We start from the raw sequence: 20,304 nt of genomic DNA, 5'->3' as shown, positions 1-20,304 counted from the left end.
TAACTATCCCGTGTCACTGTCATGTGTAGTGTACGATCTGTTACATTTTCGAGTGTGCTGAAAATTCTATGTAGAATTGCACATTCTACGTAGAACATTATACACATTGCACATTCACTCATTATGAAACCAGTACAATGTAGCAGACTCTATAAAACAACATACAGGACAAATGGGGTGTCAAAACTGTTTTTATTGCACTTATAAAAATATGAAAGCATCTTTGAAATCAATAAATGTCTTTACATTGCACGTCGGCAGATAATCAACCCCACCCCAAGTAATAACACTGTCATTTTCACACAAAGAAATACTATATTCATGCTCAACTCACATAAGTAGATTATACAAATGTATAAAAAGTACATAAAACCTTAATGATTAATAAGGCAAAAGTGACTAAATTGTTTGAATGAAGGACTGGCGTTGACCCCTGATCTCTGTTTCTGCAGTGAGAAGTCCCAGATAGAATAGATTACTTTATTACCATTCAACAGTTGTCAAGGGTGTGCTCAATGCCAAGCTATGCCAGACTGTATTGCCTAACTGTAATGGTTAATAGAATAGGCAGGCTAATCTGTAGGCAGTGGCTAGCTGGCTGGTTCCCAGAATATTGTTGAGCCCACTGCCCAGACTGTTTTTATGGCTGCAAGGTTTTAGGTGAGGGACCTGCCTAAACCTTCAAAATAAAGCCCTGACCCAATAGGGAGTGGTTTTGGTTGCAACCGACTAATAGTTCCTGACCCTTCGACTGGGTAACACTGGTGTAGGTTCTTTTTTTTCACCACCAGAGGGACACACTGCAGTGGAATTTTACTGACTGACACCAGTCAGTGAGAGACTGAGCTTGTTCGACATTGCAGCCAACAGCGCAGGTGACTGCAGATTGACTGATCTGCAAATCACCTTGCATCATAAATAACGACTCATTATTACTTGTAGATCAGTCAGTCAGTCACAACGTACACATGATACATCACGGTTTTGATGCTCTTGAACATAGCCACTGACTATTCTGATGTGTGTGTGTGGGGGGGGGGGAGAAAGTGTGTTGTGTGTGCGTGCGTGCGTAAGGCGTGCGCATGTGTTTGTCTCAGTGTATAGGCCCAGTGTTAACCCAGCTTAGTGTATAAGAGCTGTGTGCGTTTTCCACTTTGTGCCGGAGGACGCTTTTTCCCGCCCCCGGAGAGCTATGGACCAATCGAAACGCAGCGTCCTGGAGCCCCTGTAGAACGCTGAACCAATAACGGACCACCTCAGCCTCTGTCCCGCCGACCTCAAAGCCGGCCCACTGGAGGTGCACCGTGGCAACCAGGTGACTGACGCGCCCTAGAGTTCCGAGCTCCGCCCAGTTCTGCAGAACCCTCCACTCAGCACTCAGCAGGTCAGCATACAGGAAGTCCACCTGGCAAAAACAGACAACCATATGTGTTTATATACACGTCATTAAAAAGTAGCAAAACAATGAAAAGACAGCTCGGGGCTATGTTTCATCAGTGTGTGTGTATATTCAGTTTAAGTCGGAAGTTTACATACACTTAGGTTGGAGTCATTAAAACTCGTTTTTCAACCACTCCACACATTTCTTTAAAAAAAACTATAGTTTTGGCAAGTCGGTTAGGACATCTACTTTGTGCATGACACAAGTAATTTTTCCAACAATTGTTTACAGACAGATTATTTTACTTATAATTAACTGTATCACAATTCCAGTGGGTCAGAAGTTTACATACACTAAGTTGACTGTGCCTTTAAACAGCTTGGAAAATTCCAGACAATGATGTCATGGCTTTAGAAGCTTCTGATAGGCTAATTGACATCATTTGAGTCAATTGGAGGTGTACCTGTGGATGTATTTCAAGGCCTACCTTCAAACTCAGTGCCTCTTTGCTTGACATCATGGGAAAATCAAAATAAATAAGCCAAGACCTCAGAAAAGCAATGGTAGACCTCCACAAGTCTGGTTCATCCTTGGGAGCAATTTCCAAACGCCTGAAGGTACCACGTTCATCTGTACAAACAATAGTACGCAAGCATAAACACCATGGAACCACGCAGCTGTCATACCGCTCAGGAAGGAGACGCGTTCTGTCTCCTAGAGATGAATGTACTTTGGTACGAAAAGTGCAAATCAATCCCAGAACAACAGCAAATGACCTTGTGAAGATGCTGGAGGAAACAGGTACAAAAGTATCTATATCCACAGTAAAACGAGTCCTATATCGACATAACCTGAAAGGCCGCTCAGCAAGGAAGAAGCCACTGCTCCAAAACCGCCATAAAAAAGAGACTACGGTTTGCAACTGCACATGTGGACAAAGATTGTACTTTTTGGAGAAATGTCCTCTTGTCTGATGAAACAAAAATAGAACTGTTTGGCCATAATGACCATCGTTATGTTTGGAGGAAAAAGGGGGGTGTCTTGCAAGCCGAGGAACACCAACCATCCTAACCGTGAAGCATGGGGGTGGCAGCATCATGCTGTGGGGGTGCTTTGCTGCAGGAGGGACTGGTACACTTCACAAAATAGATGGCATCATGAGGAAGGAAAATTATGTTGATATATTGAAGCAACATCTCAAGACATCAGTCAGGAAGTTAAAGCTTGGTCGCAAATGGTTCTTCCAAATGGACAATGACCCCAAGCATACTTCCAAAGTTGTGGCAAAAAGGCTTAAGGACAACAAAGTCAAAGTATTGGAGTGGCCATCACAAAGCCCTGACTTCAATCCTATAGAACATTTGTGGCCAGAACTGAAAAAGCTTGTGCGAGCAAGGAGGCCTACAAACCTGACTCAGTTACACCAGCTCTGTCAGGAGGAATGGGCCAAAATTCACCCAACTTATTGTGGGAAGCTTGTGGAAGGCTACCCGAAACATTTTACCCAAGTTAAACAATTTAAAGGCAATGCTACCAAATACTAATTGTATGTAAACTTCTGACCCACTGGGAATGTGATGAAATAAATAAAAGCTGAAATAAATCACTCTACTATTATTCTGACATTTCACATTCTTAAAATAAAGTGGTGATCCTAACTGACCTAAAACAGGGAATTTTTACTAGGATTAAATGTCAGGAATTGTGAAAACTGAGTTTAAATGTATTTGGCTAAGGTGTATGTAAACTTATAATATAATAATAATAATAATATGCCATTTAGCAGATGCTTTTATCCAAAGCGACTTACAGTTATGCGTGCATACATTTTTTGACTTTAACTGTATATCCAGTATCTATGGCACTTTGTTCTAATTACCACCATGCTCCAGAGCAGGCGAACAGAGCACAGCAATGGGTTCGGAAGGTCGGAGTATGAATCCCATTCTTAGTGGGGATGACACCCCCAAATCTTTTATTTCCTACCTCCTATGCACTTGTGGAGATGTTAGATAAGCAATATGGAAAATAAAAGGAACTACTACTATATTGCTTATACCTAACCAGTAGTCTGCGATGTACACAGGAGCTAGTGCAGGGTTTCCCAAACTCTGTCCTCGGGACCCCAAGGGGTGCACGTTTTGGTTTTTGCCCTAGCACTACACAGCTGATTCATATAATCAACTAATCATTAAGCTTTGATCATTTGAATCAGCTGTGTAGTGTTAGGGCAAAATCCAAAACGTGTACCTCTTGGGGTCCCGAGGACCGAGTTTGCGAAACGCTGGGCTAGTGGGATCGATTTGGGAGAAGGAAGAAAGAAAGAAAAAGTGAATGTTTCACTCCCCTCCAGTGGTTGCAGTGTGTAACTGCAGCAGTGGTGTGATTCACTGTTGCTATGGCAGCCAGGGTCAGCTCTCATCCCTGTTGCCATGGAAACGGGAGTGCAGGCAGCCCTGTCTGTGAGTACTGTGAATGTTACGTGTGTATGTCTGTTGTGTACTGTAGTGTGAGTTACTGTATGTGTTACAGTGTTGCTGTGTGAGTGACCGTGCGTGTGTCTGTGTGTGTAAAAGCCGATTTATGCTTGATCCGGAAAAGTGGTCCGGAGGCTCTGTACGGAGGGTGTGACGCAATTGCAGAGCCTCTGGAGGCTTGCGGAGGCCAAATCGAGTTCTGTATGGCGATGCCGTGCGCCTCCCAAATTATTTTACAATGCGGAGGGCTCTACATAGCGCCGAATAGCTCTGCATTGACATGATTGGTTGATGGTAGGTGGGGGCGGTACATCCTGTATAAACATAAACTCACTTCCTTGACAACTTCCTTCACAACAAACATGCAGAACTTTGACGAAAGACTATCAGGACAAGTTCACAAATATAAACATCTTTACGATACCTCGTGTAGGGATTTCAAAGACACAAAAATTAGTTTGAACGGGGAGGTAATGGGGATAGATGCAGTAACGATGTCAATGGAATGCAGACTGTGGGGGATGGAAGGATGCTGGATTAGCGCACATTCAACTAATCTGGGTAGGGGTGTGGATCAGAAAACCAGTCAGTATCTGGTGTGACCACCATTTGCCTCATGCAGCGCGACACATCTCCTTCACATAGAGTTGATCAGGCAGTTGATTGTGGGCTGTGGAATGTTGTCCCACTCCTCTTCAATGGCTGTGTAAAGTTGCTGGATAGCTGGATGGCTATAGAGATTAGCCCTGAATCACTATGAGTGCAGACTAATTTATTGGGTGTGTATGACAGCTCCCCGAAGCGCAAGAAGTATGAATGCTCTGACTTCTGCAGAGGCCGCATCACCGTAAATGCTGTATGGCCACTGCAGAACACGGATTGACCATAAATTGGCTTTTACCGTGTGATGTCCCAGAGTCTCCATGATGTCCTCGAGTGTCCGGGACCCGCTACCCAGAACCCCCTTCTTCTTCTGCTTGCGTCCTCTCGCTGCTCGCCAGTCCAGCCACACCCGGTGCTGTCGGAAACCACCAGAACCATCGTCACCACGGTTACGGTAACCACTGCTGGCTCTGTCACCATGGTGACCACTGGGGTCAAATCTGTGGACTTCACAGGCCTTTGAGAGAGCCTCTAGGAACCCTGTATCACCTTCATCCATACTACACACAGAGACAGAGAGATGGAGAGAGAGAGTTGTAGATAAGAGAGAGATATGGGAGTGAGGAAGAGATTATGATTTGTTTAAAACTGTTTTACATTATTAACAAGTTTCGGGGAGGGAGCATGTCAGTGATGTTATGATATTGTATAATGATGGTAATAAACTGTTTGGTTCACATTGCTATAGAATAGGCTACATTGTATTGAAGTTCCAGTGGCACGTATACAGAGACGCACAGACACACTCATACACACACCTGAAAGAGTATGCTACACACGGAGGACCCTGGCTTGGCAGGCTCCAGCCCTCCACACAAAGCAGCCAGAGAGCTCCAGAGACCTGTGAAGCGTGTGACTCGCCTGGTAGCAGCACCCGGGAACAGTTCACCTGCAGGGGGACAGGACAGAGCAATGAGGGGCCTGGCTGGAGGAGGAATGGAAGTGCTGAGTCATCATTAGGCCCAGAGGAAGTCATGTGACACAGACTTCCTGTCTGAGCGAGAGAGGGGACGTTGAGAAAAATATTTTTTTTATGCTGTCTGTTGCCCCAAATCTGTTTTTTAGGGGGCTTTTTTCCACTGATGTTCTCTAACATGTTGGGAAACCCTGGTTCAGAGGTTTTTAGTTCAAACATATATAATGGTTTACAGTGACATGTTAAGTGTCTGGTCTCAAATACCACACTGTCATTACTCTCTGACCCCAGCATCTTTGAAATATGATGAAATACTTCAGAACCTAGGCTGTATGTGTCAAGCCTCACAAAGTAGGAGTGCTGATCTAGGACAGACCTGGGTTCAAGTACTTGAATAATCATTTCTAATACATTGAGCGTTTGCTTGAGTCTGCCTGGCGTGCCAGACTGGCAGGCTTTGCAGTTTTAGGAGTTTATTATTGGTTTATTAAGCCAGGCAAGCTCAAACAGGCACACGTAGTTGATCAAATGTTTAAAGTATTTGAAACCCAGGTCTGATCTAGGATCAGTTTTATAATGAAAAATATAATATAATGAAAAATATTATATGGACAGGAGGGACCTGATCCTAGATCAACATTCCTACTCTAAGACGCTTCATGACTACGGACCCAGGTCTGTTATATACAGTGCATTTCTATCTGAATTATTTATGATGTGTGGGCCTGGGTGTAAAGTGGGCATGGTTATGTACCTGTGGTGTGGTAATGTAAGCGATGACACGTTCCAGCTCTGCAGTGAAGGAGGGCTCACCTGATGCCCACTGCTGCAGCTCAAACCCTCTACCTCTCTCCTGTGGGTAGACACATGCGTCATCAGGGTAACACATGCACGCCACTCGCAATCACAAACACACACATAAGCTGTGTTCGAATACCCATACTAACATACTGTATACTACATACTTAATGAGTATATACTACATATAGTATACTGTAAACCAGGACTGCCCAACCCTGTTCCTGGAGAGCTACCGTCCTGTAGGTTTTTGCTCCAACCCTAATCTAACACACCTGATTCTAATAATTACCAGGTTGATAAGATGAATCAGGTTAGTAGCACCTGGCTGGAGCGAAGACCTACAGGAGGGTAGCTCTCCAGGAACAGGGTTGGGCAACCCTGCTGTAAACAAACAGTATCCTTTCAGTTGAGTGTACTAGTGCTTCGCCGGTCTAACGGAAGTTGATGCTGTTGCTATGCAACTTCTTCCTAGCTTGTTAGCTTACCTAACAAATTACTAGCTAGACATCTTACGACCATTGAGAACGCACAACGACTATACCACTTACAGTGCATTCGGAAAGTATTCAGACCCCTTGACTTGTTCCACATTTTGTTACATTACAGCCTACACACAATACCCCATAATGACAAAGCAAAAACTTGTTTTTATAAATTTTTGCAAATGTATAAAAAATAAACTGAAATATCCCATTTCCATAAGTATTGAGACCCTTTACTCAGCACTTTGTCGAAGCACCTTTGGCAGCGATTACAGCCGCGAATCTTCTTGGGTATGACGCTACAAGCTTGGCACACCTGTATTTGGGGAGTTTCTCCCATTCTTCTCTGCAGAGCCTCTCAAGCTCTGTCATGTTGGATGGAGAGCATCGCTGCACAGCTATTTTCAGGTCTCTCCAGAGATGTTAGATCGTGTTCAAGTCCGGACTCTGGCTGGGCCACTCAAGGACATTCAGAGACTTGTCCCGAAGCCACTCCTGCGTTGTCTTGGCTGTATGCTAGGGTCGTTGTCCTGTTGGAAGGTGAACCTTCGCCCCAGTCTGAGATCCTGAGCGCTCTGGAGCAGGTTTTCATCAAGGATCTCTCTGTACTTTGCTTTGTTCATCTTTCCCCCGATCCTGATAGTCTCCCACTCCCTGCCGCTGAAAAACATCCCTACAGCATGATGCTGCCACCACCATGCTTCACCGTAGGGATGGTACCATGTTTCCTCCAGACGTGACGCTTGGCATTCAGGCCAAAGAGTTCAATCTTGGTTTCATCAGACCAGAGAATCTTGTTTCTCATGGTCTGAGAGTCCTTTAGGTGCCTTTTGGCAAACTCCAAGCGGGCTGTCATGTGCCTTTTACTGAGGAGTGGCTACCATAAAGGCCTGATTGGTGGAGTGCTGCAGAGATGGTTGTCCTTCTGGAAGGTTCTCGCATCTCCACAGAGGAACTCTGGAGCTCTGTCAGAGTGACCATAGGGTTCTTGGTCACCTCCCTGACAAGGCCCTTCTCCCACAATTGCTCAGTTTGGCCGGGCGGCCAACTCTAGGAAGAGTCTTGGTGGTTCCAAACTTCTTCCATTTAAGAATGATGGAGGCCACTGTGTTCTCGGGGACCTTCAATGCTGCAGACATTTTTTGGTACCCTTCCCCAGATCTGTGCCTCGACACAATCCTGTCTCGGAGCTCTACGGACAATTCCTTCGACCTCATGGCTTGGTTTTTGCTCTGATATGCACTGTCAACTGTGGGACCTTATATAGACAGGTGTGTGCCTTTCCAAATCATGTCCAATCAATTGAATTTACCACAGGTGGACTCCAATCAAGTTGTAGAAATATCTCAAGGATGATCAATGGAAACAGGATGCACCTGAGCTCAATTTTGAGTCTCATAGCAAAGGGTCTGAATAGTTATGTAAATATGGTATTTCTGTTTTATATTTGTAATAAATGTGCAACAATTTATAAAATCCTGTTTTTGCTTTGTCATTATCGGGTATTGTGTGTAGATTGATGAGGATTGTATTTTATTTTATCCAGAATAAGGCTGTAATGCTCTTGTAGCATGAACTGATATGTTGTATACCCAATCAAAGGATCAGAGAATGAATCTAGTACTGAAAGCATAAGCTACAGCTACCTAGCACTGCAGTGCATAAAATGTGGTGAGTAGTTGACTTAAAGAGAGAGAAGAGAGAGAGAGAAAAAATAGAGAAATAAATTAATTTCTTAAATGGACAAGCAAGAGAGAGCGAGAGAGATGTAATTTTTTTCAGTTTTACTTACTTAGCTAGCAAATGCAGGTAGCTAGTTTAGCCTACTCAAACACCCTGCTCAAACAGAGGGATGCAATGTTAGCTAGCTGGCTATGACTATGAAACACAACACTGGAACTCTTGCAAGTCAAGGTAAGCTTTTGGTTTGACTGATTTATTGCCACCGGGGCCCGCCAGTGTAACTGCTAAACTGCTAACTGACTATAAACTGTAAAGTTACTGCATGATTGTAGCGGGTTTACTAACGCTTTAGTTATATTAGCTATGTTGACTATGACGTTACTTTAGCTAACATGGTGACAACGATGTAGGCTGTGTGTAGCAGTTATATGGTTTGGCTTGGAAAGGTTTTTTCGCCTGGTCACATACAGCAGATGTGTTGTGCATTGAAATCCACAAACGAAGGGAAAAGGTTAGAAGAGGAGAGTGCATAGATGCGATTCTGTTAAAAAGCTGATTCTGTTAAAAAACGTTTCTTAAACGGAAGCAAACTAAACGAAACGGGGATAAACATACCTGAATTTGTCCAATAGAAACTCTTGTTTGCAACTGTTGGACTAATGATTACACCCGAGATCAGCTAGATGCAGGCAAGAGTGTGCAAGGCTGTGTCAGTGTCTGTGACCTCAACATTTTCTCTCGACCTGTGTGCACCTACGTTGTAATCTTTAATTAATTAATAGGCTAGTTTGTAGCAACCTCATGATGGGTTAGGGAAAATGTGAGTATCATGTAGTAGTCTAAACCTATCGATGTTTAATTTAACTGGGTGAACGGAATATGAATGACAGTCATCCAATATACTGTAATAGAAATAAGGCCATGCTCATGAAAAATAAAACTCTGCCTCCCTCATCTTAAACGGCACAGACCGCCACTGACATGCCGGTACATACAAGCAGTGTGTCACATGTAGAGAGGAGTAGGCAGGAGGCAGACGCAGGTTTAGAACTACTGAATTATTTAAAGCACCATAGCTTAAAGCAGGACGAAACCCACAGTGCAGAATATAAAGTACTCAGGAAATAGTAGGAGAGATTCCTCTCAGGAAAATAAGCAACATATACAATGACCGACAAAGACAAATGACAGAGGGAGTATATATACAGTGATAGAGTGGGGATTGGAACCAGGTATGTGTAATGATGACGAGACAAGTCCAGGGTTGATTAGTGAAGGGTGTTTGCCAGCAGCAGGTTCGGCAGCAGCTAGAATCCCGGCGACACCGAATGCCTGAGCTGGACAGGAGGGGGAGCCCCCCCCCCGATGCGCTGCTCCAGCAGCGGGGCGCCGCTGACCTTGGGGACGACCCCGGAGAAGCGGTGCAGGTCAGTCGGGACGACACCTGTGGAAATCCCGAATGAGAGAACGGTCCAGGACGTCCCGCGCCGGAACCCAGCACCGCTCTTCGGGACCGCACCCCTTCCAGTCGACCAGGTACTGGAGAGACCCCCCACGACGCCTTGAGTCCAACAGGCTGCGGACGGAGTACGCCAGGGCTCCCTCGACGTCCAAGGGAGGGGGAGGTGCGTCGTGGGGTCCAGCACTAGCCAAGGGACCAGCTCCACCGGCCTGAGGATAGATACATGAAATGAGGGTGAGCTACGGTAATTGACGGGGAGCTGTAATCTGTACGTCACCTCATTGATTCTCCTCATGACTTTGAACAGCCCTACAAACCGCGGGCTCAGCTTCCGGGAGGGCAGGCAGAGGGGCAGGTCCTTTATAGAAAGCCAGACCCTGTCACCGGCGTGAAAGACCGGGGCCACACTGCGGTGACGATCGGCCTGCGGCTTCTGCCGGAGGACGACACGCTGGAGACGGGTGTGCGCTGTGTTCCATACCTCCTCGGCACGCCAGAACCAATCGTCCACCGCAGGACCCTCGATCTGACTCCGGTGCCAGGGTGCCAGGGCCAGCTGATAGCCTAAAACACACTGAAAGGGTGTGAGGTTAGTGGAGGAGTATGGAGGGAGATTTGTGCGTATTCTGCCCAAGGCAGAAACGCAGCCCACTCCCCCGGCCGGTTCTGACAGTAACTACGAAGGTACCTACCCAGTTCCTCATTTACCCCTTTCCACCTGCCCATTTGATTGGAGACGGTACCCGGAGGTAAGGCTGACCATGACCCCCAGTCGTTCCATGAAGGCCTTCCAGACACGGGAGGTGAACTGAGGACCACGGTCAGACACAATGTCCTCCGGGATCCCGTAGTGCCGGAAGACATGAGAGAAGAGAGCCTCCGCGGTCTGCATGGCCGTAGGGAGACCAGGCAGAGGAATCAGACGACAGGCTTTGGGAAACCGGTCCACAACGACCAGGACGGTGGGTAGAGTTTGCCATAGGGGAGGTGTCTCGGTGTCTTACTCTGTGCGCAGAAAGAGCAGGAAGAGACGTAAACACGGATGTCCTGGGCCAAGGTGGGCCACCAGTACTTGGCGGAGAGACAGTCGATAATACGGGCTCTACCCGGGTGGCCCGACACAGGTGCTGTGTGTGCCCAGATGAGGAGACGGTCCCGCACATCAGAGGGCACGTAGATACGCCCCTCGGGACAGTGGGCAGGTGAGGGCTCCCGTTTCAGGGCTCGACGGATGTCATTACCCTGTATTCGTAGTGCCGGTGCTGAAGGCGGTCTTCCATTCATCCCCCTCTCTGATGCGCACCAGTTTGTAGGCACTGTGTAAATCCAATTTGGTAAAGTACTTTGCACCGTGCATCTGTTCGATCACAGTGGGTATGAGAGGCAGGGGATAAATTAATTTAACCGTAGCCTTATTCGATACAGGGGCAGAGACCTCCGTCCTTCTTCTTCACCAAAAATAAGCTGGAAGAGGCCGGAGAGGTGGACGGACGGAGGAATCCTTGGGCCAGCGCCTCCTGGATGTTGACCTCCATGCTTCAGTCTCTGCATGCGAGAGAGGGTAGATGTGCCCCCACGGGAGGGTAGAACCAGGCAGTAGGTCGATAGTGCAGTCCAATGGACGATGAGGGGGCAGGCACGTGGCACGAGTCTTCGAAAAAGCCACCTGTAGGTCCCGGTATTCCTCCGGGATAGGGACGTGGGTGGCCTGGTCCAGACTTTCCATGGAGATGGCACAGATAGACACCGAGAGACACCTCCCCTGACACTTCTGCGACCAACCCAACAACCTCCTCTCTGTCCACGATATACTGGGGTTATGCAACTGTAACCAGGGGAGACCTAAAACTACAGGGTGAACAGGAGAGTCTAAGATGAGGAACGTGATGCGTTCATGGTGGTTGTAATCAACTGTGAGGGTAATAGGAATCGTGGTCTGGCTCACCAGTCCTGTTCCTAGCGGACGGTTGTCTAGGGCATGGACTGGGATGGGGGTTGTAAAGGGACTAGAGGGATGCGTAATGATAAGGCCACTGACCCGTCTAGGAAATTGCCTGCAACAACGGAATCCACTACAACAGGACTCAGTGGGGGACCAGGATAGTCCGGGAAGGTGACAGGGAGGAGGACGGGCTGGGTGGACAGAGAGGAGCAGAGACCGCAGTAGTAGCAGAGACCCTGTTGACGGCGGCGTTGACGTTCCTCTGGGGGAAAGTGTGTTGTGCCCACCTCCATGGGCTCAGTCTCGCTGGAGGTTCCTGGGAGAGACCCGAACCCCTGGGATGGGCGACAACGGGCACGCAGGAGATTATCCAGGCGGATGGCCATGGCGATGAGCTGGTCCAGCATGAGGTCCTCATCACGACAGGCCAGCTCGGTCTGGAAGTCCGCCTGTAGCCCGCTGCGGAAAACCGTCAACAGGGCCTGGTCGTTCCAGCCAGTGGACGCAGCCACCGTCCAGAAATCCAGAGCATACTGTCCTGGACCCCTGGCACAGATGGAGGAGACGCTCACCTCCCTCTCGATCCTCTGTTGGGTGGTCGAAAACAGCACGGAAGAGTTGGGTGAAGCGCTCATAGGACTGTACTTCTGTAGGACTGTCAGCACTGAAATCACCAAGGCCACCTTGTCCCTCTCAGAGGCCGTCCCGGCATGACGTGTGGAGGTCACACTGCAGGAGAAACCCCCTAAAGTGAGCTGGGGTGCCGTCAAACCGCTCCGGGAGGTGCAGGTTGGACGTTGCTGATCAGACCGGGTGATGTAGATGGTGGTGGGGTGGCTGGAACGACCGTGAGGAGCTGGGAAGGTGGAGGTGTAGCCTGCAGTTGGCGTACGGACCAGATCACCTCGTCCATGGCAGTCCCGAGGTGCTCCAGGCACGAGTCGGAGAGGTCGGGATGTCCTGCTGCATCCTGTTTTCTTGGGTCGGTCATTCTGTCACATGTGTAGAGAGGAGTAGGCAGGAGGCAGTCACAGGTTTAGAACTACTGAATTATTTAAAGCATCATAGCTCAAAGCGGGACGAAACCCACAGTGCAAAATATAAAGTACTCAGTAAATAGTTGGAGAGATTCCTCTCAGGAAAACAAGCAACATATACAATGACAGAGGGAGTATATACAGTGGGGAGAACAAGTATTTGATACACTGCCGATTTTGCAGGTTTTCCTACTTACAAAGCATGTAGTGGTCTGTAATTTTTATCATAGGTACACTTCAACTGTGAGAGACGGAATATAAAACAAAAATCCAGAAAATCACATTGTATGATTTTTAAGTAATTCATTTGCATTTTATTGCATGACATAAGTATTTGATCACCTACCAACCAGTAAGAATTCCGGCTGGAACAGACCTGTTAGTTTTTCTTTAAGAAGCCCTCCTGTTCTCCACTCATTACCTGTATTAACTGCACCTGTTTGAACTCGTTACCTGTATAAATGACACCTGTCCACACACTCAATCAAACAGACTCCAACCTCTCCACAATGGCCAAGACCAGAGAGCTGTGTAAGGACATCAGGGATAAAATTGTGGACCTGCACAAGGCTGGGATGGGCTACAGGACAATAGGCAAGCAGCTTGGTGAGAAGGCAACAACTGTTGGCGCAATTATTAGAAAATGGAAGAAGTTCAAGATGACGGTCAATCACCCTCGGTCTGGGGCTCCATGCAAGATTTTACCTCGTGGGGCATCAATGATCATGAGGAAGGTGAGGGATCAGCCCAGAATTACACGGCAGGACCTGGTCAATGACCTGAAGAGAGCTGGGACCACAGTCTCAAAGAAAACCATTAGTAACACACTACGCCGTCATGGATTAAAATCCTGCAGCGCACGCAAGGTCCCCCTGCTCAAGCCAGCGCATGTCCAGGCCCATCTGAAGTTTGCCAATGACCATCTGGATGATCCAGAGGAGGAATGGGAGAAGGTCATGTGGTCTGATGAGACAAAAATAGAGCTTTTTGGTCTAAACTCCACTCGCCATGTTTGGAGGAAGAAGAAGGATGAGTACAACCCCAAGAACACCATCCCAACCGTGAAGCATGGAGGTGGAAACATCATTCTTTGGGGATGCTTTTCTGCAAAAGGGACAGGACGACTGCACCGTATTGAGGGGAGGATGGATGGGGCCATGTATCGTGAGATCTTGGCCATCAACCTCCTTCCCTCAGTAAGAGCATTGAAGATGGGTCGTGGCAGGGTCTTCCAGCATGACAACGACCTGAAACACACAGCCAGGGCAACTAAGGAGTGGCTCCGTAAGAAGCATCTCAAGGTCCTGGAGTGGACTAGCCAGTCTCCAGACCTGAACCCAATAGAAAATCTTTGGAGGGAGCTGAAAGTCCGTATTGTCCAGCGACAGCCCCGAAACCTGAAGGATCTGGAGAAGGTCTGTATGGAGGAGTGGGCCAAAATCCCTGCTGCAGTGTGTGCAATCCTAGTCAAGACCTACAGGAAACATATGATCTCTGTAATTGCAAACAAAGGTTTCTGTACCAAATATTAAGTTCTGCTTTTCTGATGTATCAAATACTTATGTCATGCAATAAAATGCAAATGATTTACTTAAAAATCATACAATGTGATTTTCTGGATTTTTGTTTTACGAGTCCGTCTCTCACAGTTGAAGTGTACCTATGATAAAAATTACAGACCTCTACATGCTTTGTAAGTAGGAAAACCTGCAAAATCGGCAGTGTATCAAATACTTGTTCTCCCCACTGTATACAGTGATAGAGTGGGGATTGGAACCAGGTGTGTGTAATGATGACGAGACAAGTCCGGGGTTGATGTGTGAAGGGCGTTTGCCAGCAGCAGGTTCGGCAGCAGCTAGAAGGCCCGGCGGCGCCGAACGCCTGAGCTGGACAGGAGGGGGAGCCAAAGCCAAGGCTGGTGTTACACAGTAGCGACCTGTCATTCAGGGCAGGTGAGGCAGAGCTCTACCTGTTTAGCTAAAAATATATATATATATATTTTATTTATTTGTTGCCTTTTTTGCATGTTATTTTGGCATTAATACGTGTCACATCAGTTTGCAAACAATGTAAAAATATATATATATATTAAGTTAATAATATGAGTACGGCAGCTCCAAAATGCAGGTGTTTCAGCCTAGCTCAGTGCTTTCTGTGTTGGTGGGGCAGCCAGCGGAAAATACGGAGCGTAGGAGTTGGTAATGTTCTCTAGTTGCGCCATGATTGGCTCAGTGTTCTATCACTCATGGGGACACTACATCACCGCAAAGTCTACGGGGAGAGCTCAAAAATTCAAGCCCCTTGGGTGCTGCCATAGAGTTACATTAGAAGTGTCCATCCAAGAAGGCTCAAGGTCATTGGCCACATAAAATGATGTCAATCCCATTAAATCTACCGTAGCTTTGATTGCACTGATCATGTTAACATCATATTATCAAAATCTTAGCTAGCAAGCTAGACCAGCAGTCATCATCATGAATCAAGTCGACAATCTACTGGCAAATCCTTTTCAATCCTTGTCATATGAAGAGAAATTATAGATAAAACGTATCGGTGCTCATTGGCCATTGGACATAAACATTACACAACAAGTTGGAAATCGCAAATTCAACAATGAGTAGTTTGGAAGGAATCAGTGGCTAACTGCAAGTGTTGCAAAGCAATCACTAGCCTGTTATTCAGTGGAGTGGGTGTGTGGTCCAAGTCTGGGTTTAAGGGTCTCTTTTCCCAGCTTAAAAGGATAAACATTCACATGCACCATGGGCTATGCTGTCAATCCAGCATGACTTCTGCCGCATTCAAAACAACTGGAAACTCGGAACTGGGAAATCTCAGACTTCAGTGAGTTCAAGACAACTAGCTCCGACTGGGAAAATACGTTTTGAACGGTCATCCAACTCGGAATTCCAAGTGGGGAACTTGGGCCTCTTTCTAGAGCTCTGACCTGAAGATCACTAACGGCATGATTCGACCTTGTTTTTTTCCCCGAGTTCCCAGTTGTCTTGAAAGCACCATAAATCCAGAGAATGCCAGACATTGATGACAAAGTTTGATGACAAAATTTGCCCATAAGAAGGACCGCTGCGCCACCTTCCTGTTCAAGTGAGCACAGCACAACAAGGTGAGTCCAAAAATGTATTGTATGCTTCTGCATAAATTATGTAATATGCCAGGGAGATATGTATACTATAGCTAAGAAAGTAATATTACGTTTATGTTGTGTAGTAAGCTGTTAGTAGCCCATGTGCCTCACCCTTATAATTTGGTCCCCTTCCCCCTCATAACTTAGCCTACTGTTCTGACTTGGTGGTGCACATGTAGCCTATAGCCTGTTTTAGAGAAATGTAATAATTTAATATTGCAAGAGCTTTCATTGTCTGCTTATATGCCCCCTTTATTTATCCTACGGTTCTGACTTGGTGTACAGGGAGAATACTATAAGAACGGCCCATGTTCTGAATTCTGTCGCTGTACATTTCAAAAGTGCTGAACAAATAGTTATATTGACTACTTCTGTCCTTACCCGCTCATGAATGTCTTAATCGAAATTACGGATTGCCTCTTATCCGCTCGTCGTCCCCTTATGCCATAGTTTGTACATCTCCATAGAAACCACATTTGTTTAAGTAAGTCAGCCATATCAGTTATGTTTTTTTTTAAGGCAGTAAATGAGGCTGAATTTAACTGTTTCGATGCCAGACAAGGCTCCGCTGATAGCCAGGGGTAGCAGTGTTAAGGATTCACTCCATGGTGCTGAAAAGAAAGCTCTGCTGTTGGGACAGCTTTATGTAGGCTCTAACAGTTTGTGGTCACCGTTATAGTGCAATTAATGTATTGTTTAGTGTTGTGTTGTGGCTTTGCTGGCATGCATCTAAAAATATTTTTGGAGTTTGCCCCACCAAGATTTACATGCTAAAATCGCCACTGCATTCAAGCAACGGCTGTAATGATATGCTATGCGGTTCGTAAGGCTAGCATACCTAACAAATTGTCTGCCAACATAACGTGTAACATAACTTATTTGAAAACGCTTTACTTTATTACATTGCTCAACATTTTCTTAACATTTGTCATAATTAGTTAAAGCAATGAATTTGTATCCACTCTCGTCGGTGCATATTTTCTTCAAATGTTGTGAAGCCGCGCCCATTTCCTGAAGAATTGCATTATGGGCCAGAAATAGTGTCCACTGCTTGTATACTTCGTATTTTGGCGAATGTAGTACGACATCTGGGAACTTTTGGCATACTAACTATCCATACTATGACCAATAAACATACTACATAATCAATTTACGTCTCAAATAGTACGGTTAGTGCGGTTAGTATGAGTATTCCAACACTGCTCGTCTGTACATGTCAGCTCAGTATTTGTAAATTAATAAAAATGTAAATGAAACACACCCACATACTCCAGAGGTTGAGGGGACACTTAGGTGTAAGTTGGAGTGGAGGTCAAAGAGAGTAGGAGAATAAATAATGTAGAGGAATGTGTGTGTGTGTGTGTGTGTGTGTGTGTGCGTGCGTGCGTGCGTGTGTGTGTGTGTGTGCATTGGCCCCTCAGGTATGAGAGATGTACAGACAGGTCAAGGGCCCTGACTCCAGCCCTGCTAGTGACATGCATGCCTGTGGCATACTAACACACAAACACATATACACACAAGCACACAGCCCACCCCACCCCTAGAGACCCCTGCTGGTCACCATGGTAACCCAGGAAGGAGGGGGGAGAGGGGTCGATGATGACTCACCAGACTGACTGAGTAGGAGCTAGCCTTAAGAGGGGGAGATGATGATGGGGGATTTACAGGAAAGGAGGAGTGAGGGAGAGAGGGGGATGAGAGAGAGAGAGATGGGGGATGAGAGACAGGGAGATGGGGGATGTATTATTGACATACCAACAAAGATGAGAAGCTGAAACCTCCTGTTCCTCGCTGACCACTGACACACACGCAGCTGATCACTACAGCTGCAGGAAAGCTGCCACTGTCACTGATCGGGGGTCAGTCTGCCCTATCCTGTCCTCATCTCAACTGTGTGCGTGTGTGTTTGCGCGCTCGTAGTTTGCTCTCACCCGGTTGCCAATGGGCATCTCGTTTTCATCCTCGTACCCGCGGCTCGCTCCCGTCTCCTCATCCCGTAAAAACACCAAAGATCCGGTTTGGCGCGCGCTTCTTCTCTCCGGTTCTATGCTGATCACGGTGAAGGCGACCCCGTCCTTAAAGACCCCGGGGCTACCTGCGTTGTCTGCTCGCGGCAACCGGAGCCCGACCAGGATCTGTAGCGCGAGTAGAAACAGCGGGATAATTAACAGCAGCACGCGCTGCACACCGCCACCGGCTGACATGCCTCCTCCGGGAAACCGGTGAGCATCTCGTGCCTTTGTTCTCCTTCCCAACCGGACCGGCCTGGTGCCTCGTGGGAGTCAACTGACCGACTGACTGCTGCGGAGCTGTGGGGAGTTAAAAACAGTAGCGTGAAGCGCAGTCGCTAGCCGTTCAATAACTTCACTCCCTCTATTTCATCCTCCCCTCCGCTTCCCTTTGTTCTGCCCACTTTCAACTGAAGGCTACAGACCCTTTCTCCTGCTCTGTAACCAGCGGGAGGGCAGAGTGGTGACGCAGAGCTCCAGGGTCAGTGGCCGATTGGTTGATATCTAGCCTATTACGGTATTTTTAGAAGTATGTTTCTCACAGAAAAACAAAGGACATTTAATAGCCCAGTGGCGCTCTAATCAGCAGGCTAAGTAAAGTATCATGGGAATTAGGGAATAGAAAAGTATCCGGGCAATTCCATGGTAACGGAATTACGCTGAGACTCACTTAAAAATGTATACCAAACAAAAACCATTGATTTCCAAGTTTAAAAAACCATGCAACTCTGCACAAGGACTACATTTAAGAATTTCCACTGAAGATTTTACAAAAACTAATTGACAGGAAGACACAAACTTTGCATCTACATCTAAATAGTTCAAAGTAGCCATTGTGCATAGAGTTGTATGTTTTGTTAAACTTTGAAATCAATGGGTTTTGTTTGGCATATACATTTTAAAGTGAAAAATCGGGGGCTCAGTGTAATTACCTTCCTGTGGAATCTTACCCCCCCCCCCCTCCCCTCCCCTCTCTCTCTCTCTCTCTCTCTTTCTCCCTGCCCTCTCCCTTCCTCCTTCTCTCCCCCTCTCCCATCCACTCTCTTTCCCTCTATCTCGCCTCCTTCCTTTCTCACCCACCATCTCTCTCCCTCTCCTAGCTGTCCCATAGACTGATCCCCCCCTTCCTTCCAACCACCAGATGAGGAACATCAAACACTCTTTCCAGTCAGCCTGTTGACAAACCGCTTCATATGTAAACACAGTCAAATATACAAATACAGTAAAGCCCATCACACACACACACACACAAACACACACACAAGCACACAAGCACACACACACCATACACACACACACATTGGCAGACTAAATTCTCAGATATCCAGTGGGGGAAGTGTGACTGCCCCCAGGGTTTAAAGGCCCTCTCAGGATTAATTTTAGACTGATTATGGACTCATGAACAATGGAGCCAGTCTTTCTCTGTTTATTTCTCCTCTTTCACCCCAGTCTCAATCCCATCAAGCTTCTGTTTTCCTGTCCTCTTTCTACCTCCCCTTGTCCCCTCCTCTCTCTGTGCCACTCTCTTAACTACCTTTCTCTCTCTCCTCCTCGCTCTCCCTCCCTCACTCGCCGCCTCCTTCCCTCCCAGCCGTGTCCCTGTCTAAACTTGCTCCCTGCACTGCATGAGCAGCGCTGAATACCAAGGAACTCTCTCTCACACACACACACACACACACACACACACACACACACACACACACACACACACACACACACACACACCCCCACCCCCCTCCCCCCACCCTATAAAGCATTAGGAGTCCAGGCAGTTTACCAATGGCCAGATCAGAGTGTATTTAAATATTGGCACTGTAGATACATCATGACATTAACAGACAGATATACAACTGTTCATCACAAAAACCACCAAACAACACAAGACCACGGAAAAAAGAAGGGAGAGAGTAAGAGAAGGAAGTGAAGCCCTGTTCATTCATCCACTATCTCAGATATAGAGCTCCACCTCTTTAGACCCTAAACACACACACACACACATACATACAGAAGACCATCCGTGTGGTTACACACTCACACACACACAAATAAACACACGTCAGTCTCTTTGGGGTCAGAGTGTGTGTCGGGTCTCTTTCCCTCCTAGTAAAAACAGTGAAACACAGGATGTAGAGTCTCCATGCTGCAGTCCTTCCATCGGAGTAGAGACCATGGCAGAACGTCAGAGAAACGATGATGGAACGTTGTTGTAGAGCTGTTGTAGCACAGCTGTGGTCAGGGGCAGACTGGGACCAGAAATTGGCCCTGGCATTTCTAACACACCGGCCCATTTTTTTCCTCAAGGTCCACAC

General features: G+C 46.8%; 1 protein-coding gene across 2 annotated transcripts; it reads right to left on the bottom strand.

The window, feature by feature from the left end:
- Positions 1-174: 174 nt before the first annotated feature.
- Positions 175-18,407, bottom strand: LOC311116966 (putative methyltransferase-like protein 24). Of its 2 annotated transcripts, XM_084157470.1 has the most exons (5): positions 17,918-18,407; positions 6,192-6,290; positions 5,280-5,410; positions 4,760-5,021; positions 175-1,405 (listed from the first exon to the last, which is right to left on the bottom strand). In XM_084157470.1, the coding sequence occupies exons 1-5, from the start codon at positions 18,188-18,190 to the stop codon at positions 1,094-1,096; spliced, it is 1,077 nt and encodes a 358-aa protein (XP_084013596.1). In that variant the 5' UTR covers positions 18,191-18,407; the 3' UTR covers positions 175-1,093. The 2 variants fall into 2 exon arrangements, with proteins under 2 accessions (XP_084013596.1, XP_084013597.1); XM_084157471.1 differs by lacking the exon at positions 6,192-6,290 and having other exon boundaries at positions 17,918-18,275.
- Between the last annotated feature and the right edge of the window lie 1,897 nt (positions 18,408-20,304).

Source organism: Coregonus lavaretus (genome assembly GCF_964263955.1).
Source record: "Coregonus lavaretus genome assembly, chromosome: 3".
NCBI lineage: Eukaryota > Metazoa > Chordata > Actinopteri > Salmoniformes > Salmonidae > Coregonus > Coregonus lavaretus.
The sequence above is the reverse complement of the archived record's forward strand: the minus strand, read 5'-3'. Positions and strand labels throughout refer to the sequence as shown.